At 50.8% G+C, this 16,392-nt stretch overlaps 1 protein-coding gene across 1 annotated transcript; it reads left to right on the plus strand.

The window, feature by feature from the left end:
- Positions 1-2,720: 2,720 nt before the first annotated feature.
- LOC130381012 (SLIT and NTRK-like protein 5) lies at positions 2,721-6,548 on the plus strand. The gene has a single exon (XM_056588433.1). The coding sequence runs from the start codon at positions 2,721-2,723 to the stop codon at positions 5,457-5,459; it is 2,739 nt and encodes a 912-aa protein (XP_056444408.1). The 3' UTR covers positions 5,460-6,548.
- Positions 6,549-16,392: the final 9,844 nt, after the last annotated feature.

The following is a 16,392-nucleotide window of genomic DNA, read 5'->3' on the forward strand; positions in this document are numbered from 1 at the left end:
TGGTGTGCGTGACCGTACATCGGGAGGTTACGAGCTTCGCACGGATTCCACAGCCTACAAACCCCCGTCGCTGTTTTTTGTATTTTGTCAAGACTCCGGAATAACTGGGACGCACTGGCAGGTGGATCTTGGGGGGGGGGGGCTTCACTGAGGAGCTCCGGACGGTAAGAGGATTGATGGATTTTGCACACTTAAAAAAATGAGGGGGGGGGGGGGGGAGAGACTCGGGGTGCTCTCCGTGGTGCTGAATGCTCGGTTCCCCCCCCCCCCCCCCTCCGCCCTTCACCCCCGTCCCCTTCACCCCCGTTCTGCTCAGTCGCTGTGTTGAAAATGATCCCGGTTTAACGGGTGTTTTCCCCGGCGGGTGGAGAACCGCGCAAAACCCCAAGCGGAGGCGATCCTCCATATCTATGGTGGAGCTCGTGGCGTCGCGGTGTGATTAGCTCGCGAACGATCGCCCCCATTGGTCTCCCCCCCCCCCCCCCAAAGAAAAAACATTCCTTGCTATGGGGATAACTCATAGGATCACTGATGTTCATATCTCATGGCATTAGGGTGGACGTATCGGGCCGGACTTTGGGGGTGGGGGTGGGGGGGGGGGGGGTGGGAGGGAGGTGGTGGGGGAGGAGGAAGAGGAGGAGAAAGTTTGTGCGTCGGGCTGTGATCACGCAGATCGCCTCGTTAGCGGTTCATCGCACCGTCGCGGGCTGCGATCGCTTGGAAACCTTTCTGATACCCCCCCCCCCCCCCCTTCGCACGGCGCACCGACCTGTGTGTGTTTGGTGCGTGCGTGTGTCTGTGTGCGTGTATGTGCGTGTTTGTAGGGGGGGGGGGGCGTGAGGATGCCACGGTGTGTTTAAGTATGTTTGCACGCTCACGCGCCTGTGGTATGTGCGTGTGGGTGGGGGGGGGGGGGGGGGGGGGGGGGGAGAGAGAGAGAGAGAGAGGAGAGAGAGAGAGAGAGAGAGAGAGAGAGAGAGAGAGAGAGAGAGAGAGAGAGAGAGAGAGAGAGAGAGAGAGAGAGAGAGAGAGAGGCACCACCACCACACAGCTCCTGATACACCGCGCTGCGCTGCACAATGCTCGATTATAGAATTATTTCCTCCTGTGTTACGATCCGGTCTGGAGCGTCGCGGTGTCGTCAGGGAGGAGGAGGGCAGGTCGGACTTTAATAAAGTCTTCTCCTGCTTTTCCTCGTGAGGCGTAATGTGGAGATGCGTTTTATCATTCGGAGGAGGAGCGGAGATGATATTTGGAAACCTCAGTCCCAGGCACTCAGCTCCGGGATGATGAACCTCTCCCGGTTCTTCTGAGAGCCCCATGACGGGTTTAGAGCGCGGTGTTTATGTCATTGGGTAAACGCGGACAGACGTGAGTTGAACCACTGTGTTTGCTTGTGCTTGTCTGCATAGCTGTGCGTGTGTGTGTGTGTGTGTGTGTGTGTGTGTGTGTGTGTGTGTGTGTGTGTGTGTGTGTGTGTGTGTGTGTGTGTGTGTGTGTGTGTGTGTGTGTGTGTGTGTGTGTGTGTGTCTGAGTGTGTGCGTGCGTGCGTGCGTGCACGACTGCGTGTGTGTGTGTGTGTGTGTGTCTGAGTGTGTGCGTGCGTGCGTGCGTGCACGACTGCGTGTGTGTGTGTGTGTGTGTGTGTGTGTGTGTGTGTGTGTGTGTGTGTGTGTGTTTACGCGACTGTGTGTGTTCGTGCGGACGTACAAGCGTATTTGCGTGTGTGTTTGTTTTCGAAGCGTGTGGTGTCTACGCCGGGGACTAAGTGGGTGATATCGTCGGTGGGACATAGTTTGTAGTCTATTTAGCAGGTCTTATGTCGTAGGGGAGAGAACATAAACCTTGCATTTGGATTTTAACTGTGTGTGTGTGTGTGTGTGTGTGTTGTGTGTCTTCGCTGAGCGATGTTGTCTTCAGGCGTTTTCTTCCTCGGCGCGCTTTTATTTATTGAGATTGTTTTAGGGACTAAATTAAGACACGTACAAATCAATGTATTCCTGGATTGTTAATGGCGTTTAAAAAAAGGGGAGAGAGAGAGAGAGAGAGAGAGAGAGAGAGAGAGACCAAACGGGATCCAGACATGAAAAAAATGCGCAGTGGCCATCCGTGGCGGAGAGTTCGGTTATGAACGCAATAATTATAACAAGTGTCTTCTTATACGAAATACCCCCCCCCCCCCCCCCCCCCCCCCCCCCCCCCCCCCACCAACCCCCTAGTTATCGCTTGCTCTGCAGGCTACAAGCCCTACAGTCTGATTCACAGATGTGTGTTTGTGTGTGTGCAGCGTTCAGCCCTAATGAGGCCCGCGTTAAGTCAAAGCCAACGTGATCCATTTTGAATAAGGACGCTGAATGTCATCTTCAACTCTATATTGGTCCTGCTGATATCCACTTGCTCACTAAGTTCATGGCATATGAATAAATAATCAGGAATCATATAATCATGTACACATATTTATGTTCATGTTGATACATACTTATAGATATTAAATATTTGCTATGCATATATTTATATAAATATATCTTTGCTTCAACTAGGATATTGTATAACGGTCATTCTTCACTGACTCTCTTATCGAAAATTCGAAATGTCTGAAGTCAGGCCTCACTCCTGTCTTCTCCTCCCCCCCCCTCCCCAATCCACAGATGACACCCCACCCTGCGACCGCACTCCAGTGATCCCCGGGGGGCCCCCGTCCCCTCTTACCCCCCGTGACGATGCACCACCGGCTCCCCCCGCTGCTCGTGCTGCTCGCCCTCTGCCTGGGGCCGGCGGCGGCGTACGACGGCTACGGCGAGATCTGCCGGAGCCTCTGCACGTGCGAGGAGAAGGAGGGCGTGCTGGCGGTGAGCTGCGAGAACCGGGGCATCATCCGCCTGTCGGAGATCAGCCCCGTGCGCTTCTCGGCCTACCACCTGCTGCTCACGGGCAACCTGCTCAAGAAGCTGGCGCTCAACGACTTCATCAACTACACGGGCGTCACCATCCTGCACCTGGGCAACAACGACATCTCGGAGGTGGAGACGGGCGCGTTCAACGGCCTGCAAGGGCTGCGGCGGCTGCACCTCAACAACAACAAGATCGACCTGCTCCGGGACGACACCTTCCTGGGCCTGGAGAGCCTGGAGTACCTGCAGATCGACTACAACTACATCTCGGTGGTGGAGCCCAGCGCTCTGAGCCGCCTCCACCAGCTGACCGTGATGATCCTCAACGACAACCTGCTGTCGGCGCTGCCGGCCAACGTCTTCCGCAGCGTGCCGCTCACCCACCTGGACCTGCGGGGCAACCGGCTGAAGATGTTCCCGTACGTCGGCCTGCTGGAGCACATGGACAAGGTGGTGGAGCTGCAGCTGGAGGAGAACCCGTGGAACTGCTCCTGCGAGCTGATCGCACTCAAGGCGTGGCTGGAGAGCATCTCGTACACGGCGCTGGTCGGCGAGGTGGTGTGCGAGACGCCGTTCCGCCTGCACGGCCGCGACCTGGACGAGGTGTCCAAGCAGGAGCTGTGTCCGCGGCGGCCGCCCGACGACGGCGGCGGCGCCAGGCCAGTGGCGCCGCCGCTGAGCACGGGCGGCTACTACCAGACCACGCCGGCGCCGGCCGCCACGCCCTCCGTCACCTCCTCGGCCGTGCTGAGGTCCTCGTCCAAACCCACCAAGGGCACGCGGCAGTTCAACAAGACCCGGTCAAAGCCCACGTCCCGGTTCCCCGGAGGCAACCCGTACAACTACGGCCCCATCATCGCCTTCCAGACCAAGTCGCCCGTGCCTTTGGATTGCCCCGCCGCCTGCACCTGCAACCTGCAGATCTCCGACCTCGGGCTGAATGTCAACTGCCAGGAGAGGAAGATCGAGAGCATCTCCGACCTTAAACCCAAGCCATACAACCCGAAGAAGATGTACCTCACCGGGAACTACATCCCGGTGGTGCGTCGCTCGGATTTTGTCGACGCCACCGGATTGGATTTGCTTCACCTCGGCAACAACAGGATAACAATGATCCACGACCGGGCTTTCGGGGATTTAACCAACCTGCGTAGGCTGTATTTAAACGGTAATCTCATGGACAGACTCCGAGCGGAGATGTTTTTCGGCCTGCAGAACCTGCAGTATCTTTATCTAGAGTACAACAAAGTCCGGGAGGTGGACGCCGGCGCGTTCCGCTACCTGCCCAACCTGCAGCTGCTCTTCCTCAACAACAACCTCCTGAAGACCCTGCCGGGCGACGTCTTCACGGGCCTCTCCCTGTCGCGCCTCAACCTCCGCAACAACCACTTCCAGCGCCTGCAGGCGGCCGGCCTCCTGGACCAGCTGAAGCTGCTGCTGCAGATCGACCTCTTCGAGAACCCCTGGGACTGCACCTGCGGCCTGCTGGGCATGAAGGTGTGGATGGAGCAGCTCAGTGCCGGCACGGTCGTCAACGAGGTCACCTGCGAGAGCCCCAAGCGCCACGAGGGCGTGGACCTGCACGCCGTCCCGGCCGAGCTCCTGTGCTCGGACCGCTCGGACGTTGCGGTGTCCTCGCAGAGCCCGGCCTTCGCGCCTTCGGAGCGACCGGCGGACGAGCGCTCGGCGGTGGCCGGCGGCGGCGGTGGCGGCGGCGGCGGCGGCGGCGGCGGCGCCACCACGGAGACGCCGCAGCGCTTCAACCACGCGGGCGGCACAGTGCCCCTGTCGGTGCTCATCCTCAGCCTGCTGCTCGTCTTCATCATGTCGGTGTTCGTGGCGGCGGGGCTCTTCGTGGTGGTGATGAAGAGGCGCAAGAAGTCCCAGAGCGACCGCACCAGCACCAACAACTCGGACGTGAGCTCCTTCAACCTGCAGTACAGCCTGTACAGCAACCGCTCGGGCTGCCCCAAGGCCAAGGCGCCGGCGGGCCACGTCTACGAGTACATCCCCCACCCCATGGGCCACATGTGCAAGAACCCCATCTACCGCTCGCGGGAGGGCAACACGGTGGAGGACTACCGCGACCTCCACGAGCTCAAGGTCACGTACAGGAATACCCCCGACGAGGAGAGGGACGGCGTCTGCGTCGGCGGCGGCGGCGGCGGCGTCGGCGGCACCATGCGGAGCCCGTCGTACAGCGTGAGCACCATCGAGCCCCGCGACAACCCCTCCCCCGTGCCGGACGCCGACCACTTCTTCAGGGGGATGCTGGACCCGGACAAGCACCCGTCGCCCCACCAGCCTCCCCCCCAGCTCTCGGCCGGCCCCAACCTCGAGTTTAAGTACAGCGGGCCCGTGTCCTACACGTACAACCCCAACTTTGACGTCCGGCGTCAGTTCTTGCACCCGGAACGGATTAGGGAGACGGTTCTGTACGGCACGGCGCCCAGTACTGTGTACGTGGAACCCAATCGGAACGAGTACCTGGAGCTTAAGGCCAAGCTGCAGTCTGAGCCCGATTACCTGGAGGTGCTGGAGAAACAGACCACCTTTAGCCAGTTCTGAGGCTTGCGGGATCCGCGGCAAACGTTAGTGCTAACGATACAGTGTTCACCCTTTGGTTGTTTTTTTTTTGTTGCGGTCCTAGAAAATACAAAACACTGATTCAGCTTTTTAGGGTGCCCTGGCACGACACAAAACCAGGAAGCGGAGCAGTGATTAACGGGGTGTGCCGAACTATCGTCTTCTTATTTCTGGAAAACATGAGACATTAAAAACGCAAATGGATACAGCTTTCTGAAACAAAACATGGATGAGCAAAAAAATAAAAAAAATAGCTCTGAAAATAAGTGACAGAGAAAATCTATTTTTATATTGGTGAAGAAACAAATCACAAGCAAACTGTAAGTGTACAGGTAAATCTTACTTAAATTCATTCGCAGGAGTATAACCATACATAAAGTATATTGTGAATTTAAAAAAAGAAAATGTTTATAGGGTCACAAACTCGGACAAAACAATGTACAGCAGATCATCAAAACTGTGTAGGGACTATTTTCTGCTGGAGTCTGTAAGTAAGTATTTATTAATATAATCTGCCATGTCTTTTCAAAACTTTTGATTCTACATCAGTATTACTGTGTCATCAATCCTCCACACAATCCCCTTCAAAAAAGGCTTCTGTTTGTAGTTTCATTTACTGTAGCTTTGCATTGTAAAGTGGCTTTTTTATTTGGTTTTAAAAGGTGGCACACCCCAAATGTTTAAAACGGACTGCATCGCTTGAAGAATAAGAAAAAAGAAAGTGTCTTTGAATGCCTTCCGCACTTTTCCGGAGAATGGCAGGTGCAAAATGGCCTCCGCGAGCTCTCATAAAAAGAGATTATTATATTAAAAATGAATATGGATATTCATTCTTAATATGTAGAATTGATATGTTATCAACAAACGAAAAATTCATAAATGATATTTGAAGTAATAATTATGTTGTGTAATACTGATATTTTAATCAATGTATTTTTATACAGGCATTCGCATACTCTCTATTCCTTATCAGAAAAATTTGTTTTGATTGCTTTGCACTTTGCACTATATTGACCAAACTATGTTAATGCCATCAAATAAAAATGATGTCAGGTTCATATAATGTGCTGATGTACCGAACCTGAGACTTTTATTGGTAGTCCCAAACCAGACAACACGATAACCCAACCAATCACGAAAGAGCCATATATATTTCCAAACAGCACTTAGTGTCTAGAGACAACGCAAAGATTAGTTATGGTTCCATGTTGATGCAACGCAAGGGGGATTACGCACGCATTATGTCCTTACAGGCCCTCCTTGCGCCCAGCGCAAGGGCCTGACGTGCGCCTCCCAAAAACTGTTATCCTGCGTCAAGGCGACATGGGCAAGGGGTGTGATTTGTCCGCTGACGTAAACCCGACGCAGAACCAAGACAGGTTCACGACTGCGTCGAGGCAACTGCGTTACGTCAACGTTGAACCGCAACGAAGCCTTTAAACGCGACCAGGTTCTTTGTAAGCTATCGCAAACCAGTTTGCACACTCGATGATGGATCTGATCTTCTAATCTCGCCCAACAGACTCCATCACCCTAGATGTGAGGCAGGCAGCACACGCCTCGGTGTACTCAAGCGGCGAGTCGTTCAAAGTGTACCATAATCAATGCCTTTCAATCAATGGGCATTATCTGAGATTGCCCTGTTTGCAATTATAGGCATTGCATGCAATGCATTATCGTCTAGGGGTATGGGTGATGGTGAGGGTGATGATTAGAGGCTGGGGGGGGGATTATGGGAAGGGTTCGGTGGGGGGTAGGCTACATATAACCCAGCAGTGATGTGATACTCCCCTGAAATGAGCTCCGGTAATGAAGAGAGCAGGCACGGTGCAAAGTTAAAACGGTGTAATGAAGCGTTTAAAAAGGAGTGTCGAAGTCTCCCATGGCTGTTCGACCGTGCAGTTATCATCCTCAAAGTTTCACTTAACGTTCTCCTCCATCGCTCGTGCGAACGGCAAGACATTTAGCACGGTCTCTTTGTTTGAAATGCTTTTTCGGTGCGAGGGGGACGAGGGACGTAAGAAACCCACGAAAGAGCGAACACAAAAAGTGTTCGCTCTCGCGTCTGAGGCATGGAAGTCCGCCCCGGTTTGATGGCAGTCGGTCGGTGGGTTTGGATTAACTTGGCCTCCTTTGTGCCGGATATGCAAAGCAGGCCCATAAAAAATTGAAGGGACACATGCTTGGCAGCCTTTTAACTCGACAGCGAGCGCGCCACAGACGCCGTCGATGAGTCAAACATCTCGTCGCCGAAGTAGTGATCTTTTTCTCTCTGTACTCTGAGAAGATAAGGAGGAGGAGGACGTTTGACGGCGTCTCCACAGGCCTCGTCGGTTGACTCGCGTTTACCGTCGTCACACGTTTTAATTCAACGTGAAGCATTTAATCACGAGGGATTCCTTTAACTCCTGATTTAGGTATTCATGGCGTTGTTTCAATGCAAATACGCGGCGTGCGACGCCGTTACCGATCTCTTACTTTTGATAAGAGAACAATGGCTGAACTCTGTCTGGCAATTGCCTTCGATCTTTATTCCCGACCTCCACGCCGCCCCCCCCCCCCCCCCCCCTCCCCCTATAAAGAGCGCTCTGCATTAGATCTAGGGAGGTTTTGGGGGTCTTTTGATGGAACGCCCGCACAGAGAGAACAGAAGGCAGCATTCTGGAGATGAGAAGGTGGCGGAATGGTGTGTAACTGTGGATGTGTCACGGCTCCGAGGCAGAGGGAGGGAGGGAGGGAGGGAGGGTTGTGATTCAGCGGCCGAGACGGCTGTGCAGGCGGCACGCGTCGGTTGATGCGTGTGGCGCCCGGTTTTATTATTCATAGCATTCGTTGTCTTCTTCTGAAACCCAAAAAAACACAAAATTATCTTCTTCTTTTTTTTGTGTGTTGAATGGATCCGTTAAAATGGCGCATTTGTTGTTTTTTGAGGAAGAGAAACCAAGACGCAAATAATTGGCTGTGCGCGTCTGATGGCCACATGCTGGCTGCTCTACATACAGAGTGTTTGTGTTGCGGTTGTGTGAATGTTATTATGGCTATACTTTATGTTGCATCAGAGAGAGAGAGAGGGAAAACTCACACGAGCAGCATTACATAATCATCAAATCATGCATTCCAAATTGGCTTCGGACTACTGTGCTTCTGCGTGTGTGTTGATGTGTGTGTCTGCGTGTGTGTTGATGTCTACGTGTGTGTTGATGTATGTGTGTCTCTGTAAGACTTCCTGTTTCTACTGTAAATCCATTGTTGAATGAATTAGCAATGTCCTTGTTGCAAGGAGGGACGTAGCACAGAACACATGCGTGTGGGTGGGTTGGCGGATGCAATGTGTGTGTCTGTGTGTGTCTCTGTAAGACATACAAGCGCATGTGTGTGTGTATGTGGGTGGGCCAGGGGATCAGACGTGGGTGGAAAGTGTGTGCGTGTGTGTGGGTGTGTGCCGTAAAACATCTGCATCTCTTTGTCGCTCTTCTCTGCGCATCCACTCTGTCGTTGAATGAATTTGCAACATCATTGTCGAAAGGGGGCTGTGTCCTCTCGGTGTGTGTCTGTGAGTGTGTGCATCTCACTGTCACTTATTTAATTATTTATTACGGAACCCCATTTGTGACCATGGCTCGGTGGGGTCTGTTTGTTTTCGACGCGGTTTATTAAATGAAGTATTTTATCACCTTCCTCCTGCGAGCTGAAACCATAACGCTAATGCACCTCGGAATCCATACGGGCACTCGTAACTCCGGAACGTTCTGCTGGTTATCGCTGTGCAGCGAGCACACACACACAGACACAGACACACACACACACTCACACACACACACACACACACACACACACACACACACACACACACACACACACACACATGCACAAACACGCATGCACACAGACAGAGATAGACACACACACACAAACACATACACATTCTCTCTCACGCACACACACAGGCACACACAGACACACACTCACACACACACGTACACACGTATGCGCGCACACACACACGTCCGCACACGACGGCTGCCGTGCACATGTTTCATAATCTCCATGGCAACGACGTCACCCCCTCAAGGAGGCTGGTTGTGTCGGTTTAGGCAAGAGACGGCTGTGACATACTGGTGGCGGAGTGTGTGTGCGTGTGTGCGTGTGCGTACGTGTTTGTGTGCGTGGGTGCGTGGGTGCGTGTGTGTGTGTGTGTGTGTTTTTGTGGTGACAGGCTGCAGGAGGGGTCCTTGTGAAGCCGTGTTTGTACAATGTTGTCGTGTCACGAGACGGCGCAGAGGAAAGCTTGTGCCGGGATCTCCTCGGATCCGTCCTCATGTGCTGTGGCTTTGTTCGCTAAGTGGCCATCTTGGTTCCGTCTTGGTTCTTGCTAGTGTTTAGAACCATGAGGGCCGGCAACTGCGCAAGGCCCCTCAGGGTTTTAAACGATATTCAAATTGAAATTCATGCTAGCTTTATGGACATTCATTTCTTTATTTTTCTTATTATTTTTCTCTTCTTTTATAAACTGACTAAGTCAGCCCCGGACTGTTTTCCCACCAGTTAGCTGTCGAAGCTAAGCGCTAATTTTGCTTGTTGTATTTCCCTCTTATGTTTAACCGTAGTTAAGAATAAATGACGGAAAAAAAAAACGATAAAGAGGAAAAGGAAGAATAAAAAGGAAAAAAAAGGGCTAAATAAACAAGTCCCTAGTGGCACACAGTGATCAACCGACACCACAAGGTCTACAACCGCAACGCTACAAACAGCTGTGATAACAGACTGTGTGCGTTCGATTTCACATCGCTCCCCTCCCAAAGCTCCCCTGATCCTCAAGAGGGGGTCTATGTGATTAATGTAATTGGATATTGATCTGGGGAGGCAATAATGAAGCAATAACCGAAGACACTGGTAGATCCCTAAGTAAAGTGAAAACAAATGGAGGAAAACGGTATGTTTACGCACGGGTGTATTATTTTTATCGCAACTATAAAGGCATATTTGAGATATTCTGATTCAGAAAAGGTGATTGTCCTTGAACAGTGTACAGACGATCGATCCAAGACACAAATCGAACAATGCCTCACGTCACACCATGTAAACACGTGGTTACCACTAACAGGCAACACAAAAGCAAAGTTGGATGAGTGTAAAGTGCCGTGTAACCTTTATTTTGTTCTTTAGAATGGTAAATGTAGAACGCTATAATGAATAGTACATGCTTCAAACCGAGAGGCGCAGCATAGCGAAGCGTAGCGGGATAGCGAAAGCAGCTATGAGCTGTTGCAAAACAAATGATAAACACGGTCAATACCCAGGCACACTCATTCCTCTCCGAAAGCCGTGAGGTCCTGTTGTCCACGTTTACGGGGAGATCTATACTCTTATCTGCCTTCAATGCTGTTTACGACCACTGTGGGAAATCTTTAAGTGTGTGTACCATTCGTAACGTCACGTGGAAACATTATACGCTATAGGCCCCACACGTTTATGTATTTTGCTATCAACTTGCTTTCTTCTTCTTCTGGCCGGTTGGATTTCATTTCAAAGTAAGAGCGTTTTCTTTGAAAGTCCACTCAAAACTCACCTCTTCAAGAAAGCATATTACAACTAACCACACCAATACCACACCTGACTCCATTCCAAACCTTATTTTTAATTTTTTCCGTGTTTAGTTTTCTTGTTTTTCTTTTCTATATGTATTCTCTACGATGTAAAGTGTTTTTGAGTCACCTCCAAAAAACGCGCTTTATAAATCCTATCGGTCATTATTGATAATTAAAGTGTGTGGTGATGCCCACCTTCCCCAAAACCCTCATGCTATTCGTTACCAAAAGCAGCTGGATGCTAATACCGTAGCAGCACATCCTGTAATGTCAGCGCGTTTGGGGCATTCGCAATTTCAGAAATAATTACACATGATCTCATGTGATGAACGTAATCACACCCGTGACGCACATGCTGTTAGAAAATCTCCTCATGTTATGATGCATTACAGTGTTTGGGGGGCAGGAGGGGGGGGGAGGGATTTGGTCAATATGCTCCATGATGGACGGACTCCCACACCACTCTGGCTTTGCTCCCAGAGACGATAACCATCTCCGGGCATCGGAGTCTCCTCCCTCGGTCCTCAAGCACCCATCGTAGAAACCCCCCCCCCCCCCTTCCCTTCCTAGTCATCCTACCCCGAAGACGATGCTCCTTTCTGGGCATGCTTCGTTTCTCCTCCCCCCTCAACCCCTAGCATCCATCAGGCCCCACTTCAGAGTCATCCTACCCCAGAGACACTGCTCATTTCTGGGCATGCTACATCTCTTCTCCCCTTGCCTCCATCCCTAACCTCCAGAGTCATCCTGACCCAGAAATACTGCTCCTTTCCTGGGCATGTGACATCTCTTCTCCCCCCCCGGCCCTCCACCCCTAACCTCCAGAGTCATCCTACCCCAGAGAGACTGCTCCTTTCTGTGCATGCTACATCCCTTCTCCCCCTCCTCCTCCCCCAGCTGCACTGCACCCCCTAACCTCCAGAGGCGTCCTATCCCAGAGACGATGCTCATTTCTGGGCATGCTTCATCCCTTCTCCCCCTTCCTCCCCCAGCACCCCTCCATCCACCCCTTACTTCCAAAGTCAACCAACCCCAGAGACGGTGCACATATCTGGTCACGCGGCCTTTCATCTCCCACCCCCCGCCAAAGAACCAGCCTGGCCTTCCACTGCCGATGGGAGCAGGCCCAATTGAGTTCAAGGAGGTGTGGGTAATTGAGAGGGCAGGGATGGCATCTGACAGGCTACGGTGGCTGCCTGTGATTGCTTTAATCAGAGTGGTTAATGGAATCCCTTCAGGCATGTAGGAACGCTCCAATGTTCATCAGGACTCTGGTGATTACCCCCAACGCCTCCTCCTCCTCACTGACACACACACACACACACACACACACACACACACACACACACACACACAGACACACACACACACACACAGACACAGACACACACACAGACACACACACACACACACACACACACACACACACACACACACACACACACACACACACACACACTGATTGGCCAACACACACACACACACACAGTACTTTAATTACTGATCTGTTTTCCCTTGTTTGTTTAATTTAGTCCGTTTCATAGATCCTTCGAGACAGCCATTTCTTTTCTACTTTTTACTATTGTAACGTGTGTGTGTGTGTGTGTGTGTGTGTTTATGTGTGCGTGTATAGATGTGTGCTTGGGTGTCTCTGCATCGGTATGCGTGTCTATGTTGGTGTGGCGCATTTGTATGTGTGGCGACATGAGTGTGTGTGTGTCTGTATGTGTTTGCAGGTGTTTGCCTGTGTGTAAATGTGTGTGTGTTTGTATATGTGTGCAGGAATGTGCTGTTTGCGTGTTGCATGTGCTTGTTTCTGTCTGTGTGTGTGTGTCTGTGTGTGTGTGCGTGTGTGCGTGTTTGCATGTTTTGCCAGGTGTATCTGTGTGCGTGTTTGTGTGCACGCACTCGTGTTTGTGCGCACGTGTGTATGTGCACGCATAGGCGGCCCCATTGTCACCTGGATTCGGCCTCCGCTGTGAAGCGAGGGCAAACAGATCGCCCGTGAAATGTTTTCCCTGTCCGCGTGTCACCGCCATGAAAGGTTTTGTTCGCCGGGTGTCACAACAGCACTGAGGGGGAGGAGCATGGGCCCGTGTGACAGACGCACCGAAACACACGGTCAGCTGCACTGGAATCAAAAGCTCTCGGCTGGATTCACCGGTGTCTCCAGCCTGCTCCAGTGACTCCACTGTGCAGAGCGACCATTTTGTGCTCTTGGTTCGTCACTTTGATCGAAAGCCACCAACTGTGTGGTGAGCGGTGACGCAGATGGTTAAAGCGCAGGTAGGGGTTAGACAGTGAATACGGAGGGGGTCTTTAAGGAGCAGGTAGGGGTTAGACGGGTAGGGGTAAGACAGTGAACACAGAGGCAGGTAGGGGTTAGACAGTAAGAGTGAAGGACCACCACACCGGCTGCCATCTTGTGGGACACACAACAAATCAACTGAGGCAGTGACCTCTAAACACGGTACATTTGTCACAGCGTTCAAAGCGGTGTGGAGCCAATTCCCGTTCCCCAAACTTTCCCATAAACAAAACTACCATCTAAAATGTCAGTATCACGATGTTTAGCGCAAGAACATAATCAAAATTCAGTTGGAATCCAGCTGGGCTTCAGAGTTACGAGTTGTGAGGTTTAAAGAGTTTCTGCTCAGGGGCGTTTATACACAAACACACACACACACACACACACACACACACAGCTGAGCTTCTCGCTTCACGACGTCCTCCGTCGCACCGCTGCGACGAAATCCCCCCAAAACGTGTCGTCTTTGGCACGGAGTCGGCACTAAATGATTTGAGAAAGCAACAGATTCATCGATTTCGTCGGGGGGGGTAGGGTCCGCGGAGTAAAGTTTGCCAGAAAGCGAGCACAATGCTGATTATGATAATTATGAAGCCATCTGCGTTGCGAGGCGTGCCAAACTCAATGGGTCGGGTTGTGTTTACTTAACCGGTTTGGTGTGCTGCGTCTCCAACGAGATGTTTTCAAGGCAGACGGTGTGCAGAAGATGATGTTGGGAGATTTAATTGGATAGTTTTTAAAACGTTTCAAAGTTGAATTCATATTTGTCCATTATTTTTCGAAAATCGTTCTGTTTTGCCTTAATTTGTTAAAAAGAAAGAAATAACATTTTGGTATTAAACTTTTGTGTTTGATTAACACTGTCTAGGCTGTATTTCTGTCAAAGTTATGAATCCAAGAGAGGAAATTTGATGAAGGTGGCAGTTGGTTTAGCTCCACGTAGCGCTACCTAAACAGCTTATGTAAGCGCAAATATTCAACACAGTTAATCAGGCCACATTTATTGATTAACCAAGATACCTGCTTGGTGCGTTCTTTGCTAACTTATTCGTCTCCGACCAGTACGACCCGGTCGCCGATCCTGTTCATCAATTTATTTATTTATCAATTTATTTATTCTCTCTGTGTTAGTTGAGCCCTGTGCTGGTGTGTTGCCATGGTTACCCCCGCCCCCCCCGACATCGCTCACTCCCCGGTCGGTGCTCAGTGACACCTCGCCCAAAACAAAACACAAACAACTGAACTAAGAAACCGCAGCAGGATGATATATGGCTGCTGTCAGATCCCCTGTCACCTGACAAGGTTATCCTCCAGCAGTACGTGTACTTGTGAGTGCGTGTGCACACGTATGCGTATGTGTGTGTGTGTGTGTGTGTGTGTAAGTGTGTTGGTGTACGTGTGTGTGTGTGTGTGTGTGTGTGTCTGAGATGCGTTTGCTCATCTATGGATGTCTGTGTGTGTGTGTGTGTGCATATGTGTGTGTGTGCATACGTGTGTGTGTGTGTGTGTGTGTGTGTGTGTGTGTGTGTGTGTGTGTGTGTGTGTGTGTGTGTGTGTGTGTGTGTGTGTGTGTGTGTGTGTGTGTGTGTGTGTGTGTGTGTGTGTTTGCACGTGTGTTTGTATTAATGCATATCTGTGTTTGAAGAGGAATATGATTGTATCTGTAGACAGTGCGTGAATGTTTGTGCATTTATGTCTGAAACTGTGTCTGTGTGTGTGTGTGTGTGTGTGTGTGTGCGTCTGAGAGTGCCTGTGTTTTATCATCTAAGAGTAGGTCTGTCCGTGTGTGTGTGTGTGTTTTTAATTCGCCCTTGTTTCTCATCTGATAGTGTGTGTGTGTGCATGCTTGCGTGATCACGTGCGTTGCTTGCGTGTGGTGTGTGTGTGTGTGGGCGTGTGCGCATACGTGTCGCGGCCCGAACCCATTTCTCCCTAAGCCCTGGTACACCGATGTAATTTGCGCAGATGTATCTCCAAAACAATAGCGGGGGGGGGGGGGGGGGGAATAGGTAAAACCAGCGGAGGGGGAGGGGGCCGCAGCACCGAGTACCTCGTCGGGCCGGCCACCGCGACAGCTGTGGAGCCCAGGGACCAGGTGGGTTGGCGGGGGAAAACAAGGTCAATCCTATCCTGGAATGAGATGCCCTGTTTTGTACCGGGAGTCCTCACTGGGTACGGCACGGTAGCTCAAAGTGGATTCACATGACCTGTTAATGTTACGTTCCGAGTGCCTTATAGTACGTCGCGGAAGGCCGCAGATTTTTTCTCTTCTGTTCTTCGGTTTCCTCTGTTCTATTGTTTTAATTATAGATCTCTCTAGCTTTGTCGCCCAACAAATTGTCATGTTGTTGTCTCTTGATTCAAAAATAGCTTAAAAATAGAGAATCTGTTGTGCTGAAGCCGCCATCCGACGAGCGCACATATAAGTCACGTGAGTTTCGGGCTTCGGGAATCGTCAGCGGTTTTTTTCGATTGCGCCATTTTGTTTTCAGACAGATGAAGACGTTTGTTGATGATTTTTATTTGCGGTTCATTTATAAGTGTGCGCTTTTTAGTTTCTACGCAAGTTTTTTTATTTACGTCAACACTTTCTAGTATCTTCACGTGTATTTTTATTTACAGTCAATATCTATTTGTAGTTTCTACACAAGTTTTTTCTTTCAAGAAATGAATGCTTTTCATAGGTTTGGCCTAACAATAATGAGAGAGAGCTAGCATAACAACAATACAATTTCCCTTACTCTCCGGATTTTGTTCAATTCAGAGCTTTATTGCCATGGAAATGAGACATGGACATTGTGTTGAAATGAACGAAAAAAATCATTAATAAAACAGTTTTTAAAGCACGGATGTAGGTACAATATAATACGTCTGCAAATATCTCTTTGTCATTCCCTGAGTCTTGCCTAGGTTCTCTCTGCTTGCCTCCTCGCTGCTATCTTTGGGCTTTGGCGAGTCGTCTGATTGTTTATACAGGAAATGGCAGAGGGGGGGCAAGCTAAAAGAATTAGCTTGCACG

The sequence above is a fragment of the Gadus chalcogrammus genome, chromosome 4, assembly GCF_026213295.1.
Source record: "Gadus chalcogrammus isolate NIFS_2021 chromosome 4, NIFS_Gcha_1.0, whole genome shotgun sequence".
NCBI lineage: Eukaryota > Metazoa > Chordata > Actinopteri > Gadiformes > Gadidae > Gadus > Gadus chalcogrammus.